The sequence below is a fragment of the Perognathus longimembris genome, chromosome 3 (assembly GCF_023159225.1).
Source record: "Perognathus longimembris pacificus isolate PPM17 chromosome 3, ASM2315922v1, whole genome shotgun sequence".
NCBI lineage: Eukaryota > Metazoa > Chordata > Mammalia > Rodentia > Heteromyidae > Perognathus > Perognathus longimembris.
In genome coordinates, this window is record NC_063163.1 from 22517379 (window position 1) to 22522462 (window position 5084).

Here is a 5084-nt window from a genome sequence, read left to right on the forward strand (position 1 = left end):
AGGTGGAGCTCTTGACTCTATTCTGATTGTGGGTGGGGTAGGTAATCAAAACAACTGGTGAAAAAAAAAACTGGTGAACTTTGTTTGCCTACTTATTAGGTAACTCTATTAAATGCATGTTAAGTCTACAGAGTTGTGGTTAGCTAGGAGCAGGGCCTTATTCTTAGATGATATATACTCAAGTAGCTAGTGATCAAGTACCCTTATTATGCATGTATGCTACACTAAAGCAAATGTGTAAAACAGTGACAGCAAGTGGACAAGGATGTTCAATCACCTTGTTTCTTTCCAGATTTTCTGATGATAGTTTTGATTAGCAAACAACAAAGGTTGGCAAGGTTAAAAATAAGCAATCTATTATTTGGGGTAGGATATATCTGAAGTGAACGAGGTAAGAAAAAGCAAAGATGAGAAGGTATTGCGGCAGCCAGGTTGAGGTTTGGGTTGGGACGGTGTGGCGGAGATAAGGGCAGGCTAATAAAATAAATCACAGTGAGGAAAGCTCCTCATATAGCTGTAGTTCTCACAGGCATCTCATTTGCGGGATACACACACAAAAAAAACCCCACGACTGCCTAAGTGTCCATGCCCCACCCTTCAAATCCAGTTAGAATCTGTCACAGGTTTGCGCTTGCGCAGACACTACACCTTGCCCCCCCCCCCACTGGAAGAGCTCAATCCTCCATCTAAACATGGGGGGGGGAGCTGCATCCTAAATTTAATTAGTACTTCCACTACCAAGGTACGCATAGAGTTTTCTTCAGGCTTTCTCCACACAGAAACTTCTTCTTCTTGAGAATACGCGTAAATCTTATGTGTATAGGTAAGTTCTGAATTAAACGGCGATTTATATTTCCCTTTCTCCACCCCTCCACGTTCGCTGAGTGGGCCTGTCCGCGCGAGGCGGAAGTGGAAGCGGAAGTGCTGACGGCGGGGCGTGTCCGCCCGGGACCACCGCGGGACCGCTGTCCTCCAGCCATGGAGGGGGCTAAGGCCTCTGAGCCGGTCCTAGATGCTAAGTCCGAAGTAAGTCCTAGTTGGGAAGAAGAATCTGTGGGGTCTTGGCGCAGGAGAGAGCATTCCCTAAGTTGTGTTTTCTGCTTTCGTTTCAGGTCACCAGCCAGGTGAGTGAACAGCCTCCCCGTCCGAGTCCCGAGTCCCGGGTCCCGTGGCCTCCTCTGGGCTCGGGCGGGCCGGCCTGCCCCCCGCCGGAAGATCGAGCCAACTAAACCGAACTGCGCCCGCGACCCTGTGACCTTCCGCGTCTCTCCTACCTTTTGCACTTGAGATGCCCCAGTCATCGTAATTTCGCTTCCATTTACCCTGACGCAGAATACAGACCGAATATTCTGTTTTTACTCGAAGATAGGAATACGGTGTGTTAGAATGTGATCGCTAGGTGAAAAATTACTGAATTTTCAACAGTAGCACCTCAAACCTTTATTAGCTCCTTAAAGAAATTATTTTGGCACCGAATGCCTGTGGTTCACATCTGCTACTCAGGAGGCTGAGATCCAGAGGATCTTGTTAGCAGCCAACCAAGGCAGAAAAAGTCCCTAATTAACTAACAAAAAAGCTGAGCAGGATATGTGGTTCAAGTAGTAGAGTGCCTGCCACGATTGAGAAAGCCGAGGGAGCATGGAGGCCTGAGTTGTATTTTAAGGAAAGACAGACCAACTAGCTATCTGAACTGATCTCATCTTGTGTCTTTCGGAGAAGTGAAATCACAAGGGCAAACATTACTTGTGGTAACAAGCTATCAGTCAGTTGACAGGTATGTTCTGCGGCCCTGCCCTGTATCAGTCCCCTGTGCAGTTCTGGAAATAAAGCAGACAGAATTTTACATTCTGACTTAATGTGTTAAAGTCAGTTTGCTGCATGTATTCAGTCTTGTTTTATGCCATGGCAAGACTGAGCAGTCCATGATTAAAAAACAACAACAACAACAACTACATAAAAGAGTATTAAGGGGGCTGGGAATATGGCCTAGTGGCAAGAGTGCCTCCTACAGGTGAAGCTCTTGGTTCGATTCCCCAGCACCACATATATGGAAAAGGGCCAGAAGGGGCGCTGTGGCTCAGGTGGCAGAGCGCTAGCCTTGAGCAAAAAGAAGCCAGGGATGGTGCTCAGGCCCAGAGTCCAAGGCCCAGGACTGGCCAAAAAAAAGAGGATTGAGGCAGCCAATAATGAATATAATCCAAGCATGTAACATTTGGAGTCAGACTTTGGTTCCAATTCCAGAGAAGTGGACCTTATGCACATTGCTTAAGGTCTCTAAACCTGGGTTTTGTCCTCTGCACAATGAAAACAACCTATAATGTGATTCATTGAGACATTCAGTGCTCATAAAGGGCATACCACATCACCTGGCAGGTATCCATCATGAACACTAATGTCTGAGAAACTCATCACTATTGTTCTAATGTATGCTTTGCCCTTGAGGACTATGGTGAGGAAAGAAGCTGACCTGGTTTCTACACATGCCTCAACAAACTGAGCATCACATGATCTGTCTTCTGTGTTATGGTTTTCAGATGTGCAGTAGGTAAAGATTTAGGGTGAGAAAGTGAGATTCTAAGCATTTGGAGTACCCTGAGTGACAAGAAATTTAAGCCAGTTTAGAAAAAACAGCATTGGCATTTCTTTTATTGGCATACTTTTATTATCCATCTTGTGGAGACTTTTTTTGTAATGATGGCAGTGTTATTTTCTAGCTTTATTTCTTCTATGCCATTTTGATCAAATAATTATTTCCCTGGAATTTTCTTTCACTATCACCCACATTGAAATTATAAGTACCATTGAACTTATAACCTGAATTGTAGGCAGTGGTAATCCTAATGACTGCTTTGTGCTGTTTTATTATTAAAGCTTATAGATTTTCAGTGGAAACTCGGCATGGCTGTGAGCTCGGACAGCTGCAGATCACTTAAGTATCCTTACGTTGCAGTAATGCTAAAAGTGGCAGATCATTCTGGCCAAGTAAAGAACAAGTCCTTTGAAATGACAATTCCTGAGTTTCAGGTTTGTGGTTTAATTCATTGAACTAAAGTATATTTTCTACTTTAAAATTTTTAATCTTTTAAGGAAAATGTTCATTGCTTTTTTTTTTTTTTGTAAATTGATGTCCTGTACAAGTAATTAGTAAACAAAAGATTTAGGGTTTTTTTGAATTTGATAAGTTAATAAAGTGTACTGAATTTGTATATTGTGCCATTTAATCATTCTAGGTTACCATTTTTAGGAATTTTTCATCTTCTCTAGCAGAATATTTACAGATAGGGGTCCTTCCTGGACCAATCTGAATGTATGTATGCATGTTGTCAGTAGGGGGAAATGAAAAAATGAAGAAGCTTCTATAGGAGAACATTATATCAGCTTACTTATCGAGTGATAAAGAAATGAACTAAAACATAAAATTTTGTCCGTATTGGCCTCTTTTATTGAAACCAAACCCATACAGCAAGCAACCCCTGCTTATCTGAAATGTAGTGTGTTTATCAGGTTTTAAAGTAAACCCTCCTCTGAGAAATATGTTATTTTTGTTTTTATCTTCAGTGTTTGTTTTGTTTTTGCCAGTCGTGGAGCTTGAACTCAGGGCCTGAGCACTGTCCCTGGCTTCTTTTTGCTCAAGGCTAGCACTCTGTGAGCTTCAGCACCACTTCTGACTTTTTCTAGATATGTGGTGCTGAGGAATCGAACCCAGGGCTTCATGTATAGGAGGCAAACACTCTACCATTAGGCCATATTCCCAGCCCTTAGTTTGTTCCTCTTAACAACCATTTTTGAAGGTGTAACATTCAATGCAAAAAATAGGTTATATGGGGGAAAAATGAGGGAGGAGGTAACAAGTTGAACAAGAAATGTACTCACTGCCTTATGTATGAAACTAACCCCTCTGTACAACACTTTGACAATAAATAAGTGAATATTTAAGAAATAGGTTATATATCCCCAGATAGTCACATATAATTAAAAGAATTACTAAACTATTCTGTAAACTTAATACTTTTCATCTTTCTCTTCAGAATTTTTACAGACAGTTCAAGGAAATTGCTGCTGTTATGGAAACTGTGTGAAACTCTTTGGTGGATACAGTCCTATCATCATTTGAAAATTATGAGCCCATCTTTTGGCAAAAGAACTACAGAAGAACCAAATGATATTTATCGTAGTTTTTTCCACTTTTTAAATAATAAAAAAATGAGAAAAACAGGAATTAGGTGGTGGTGATCACAACTTTGTGAATGTACTAGAGGCAACTCAATTGAATGCCTTAAGGTTGTATTTGTGGTATGTGGACTACATCTAAAAAATCAGAGAGGCAGTTGAATGGAGACAATACAAGTTTATGTATTGGAACAATAGTTTGAAAACTCACTGGTAAAGGAACCCACTTTATAAACTATTTAACAGAGTCCTATAAGTACATGTAAATTAAAAGTACCATGTTTGAATAACGTATAAGTTTTGTTTTTGAGTTCCTCTCTCAAACATTTGGAAGTTGATTAAAATTTGCCATGGATGTTAATCATTCCTGTTCTTAATTTTTGTAGAAAGTTCACCACCAGGGGCTGGGAATATGGCCCAGTGGCAAGAGTGCTCGCCTCACATACATGAAGCCCTGGGTTCGATTCCCCAGCACCACATATATAGAAAATGGCCAGAAGTGGCGCTGTGGCTCAAGTGGAAGAGTGCTAGCCTTGAGCAGAAAGAATCCAGGGACAGTGCTCAGGCCCTGAGTCCAAGGCCCAGGACTGGCAAAAAGAAAAAAAAAAAAAAGTTCACCACCAATAATCTGGTGTTGGTTGCAAATACCTTGAAGGCTGTGTACATGCTATGTCTGCCTGCCAAGCCTGTGCAATGAGAAAGGCTGCTCTAAATTTCACACAAGTGTCATGTACTTAACCAGAGCCTTTATCACAAGAATCTGGTCTATTGACTTTCCAGCCCTTTGCACTGAAAGAACATTTATTTAGAAGGGCAAACCAAGAGTGAGTTCTTATTCTAGACATAGGAAATATTACTAAACTGTTACATGTGTACTATTTAGAAATTTTCATTTAAGAGCAACCCTTTAAACA

The 5084-nt window shown here is 41.2% G+C and overlaps 1 protein-coding gene across 4 annotated transcripts; it reads left to right on the forward strand.

Moving 5' to 3' along the window:
- Positions 1-919: 919 nt before the first annotated feature.
- Commd6 (COMM domain containing 6) lies at positions 920-4534 on the forward strand. 4 transcript variants are annotated; one of them, XM_048341245.1, is made up of 5 exons: positions 962-1026; positions 1113-1124; positions 1715-1774; positions 2872-3024; positions 4029-4534. In XM_048341245.1, exons 4-5 carry the CDS (start codon positions 2899-2901, stop codon positions 4077-4079), a joined length of 177 nt encoding a protein of 58 aa, XP_048197202.1. In that variant the 5' UTR covers positions 962-1026; positions 1113-1124; positions 1715-1774; positions 2872-2898; the 3' UTR covers positions 4080-4534. The 4 variants fall into 4 exon arrangements, with proteins under 4 accessions (XP_048197200.1, XP_048197202.1, XP_048197201.1 ...); XM_048341243.1 differs by lacking the exon at positions 1715-1774 and having other exon boundaries at positions 920-1026; XM_048341244.1 differs by lacking the exons at positions 1715-1774; positions 2872-3024 and having other exon boundaries at positions 981-1026.
- The last annotated feature ends 550 nt before the right edge of the window (positions 4535-5084 follow it).

What these genes read in the sequence shown, in the direction of transcription:
- Commd6 (XM_048341243.1), top strand. Translation starts at nt 979, where the DNA reads ATGGAGGGGGCTAAGGCCTCTGAGCCGGTCCTAGATGCTAAGTCCGAA. An exon ending in TGACAATTCCTGAGTTTCAG is followed by an intron (nt 3,025 to 4,028) that starts GTTTGTGGTTTA and finishes CTTTCTCTTCAG; the next exon opens with AATTTTTACAGACAGTTCAA.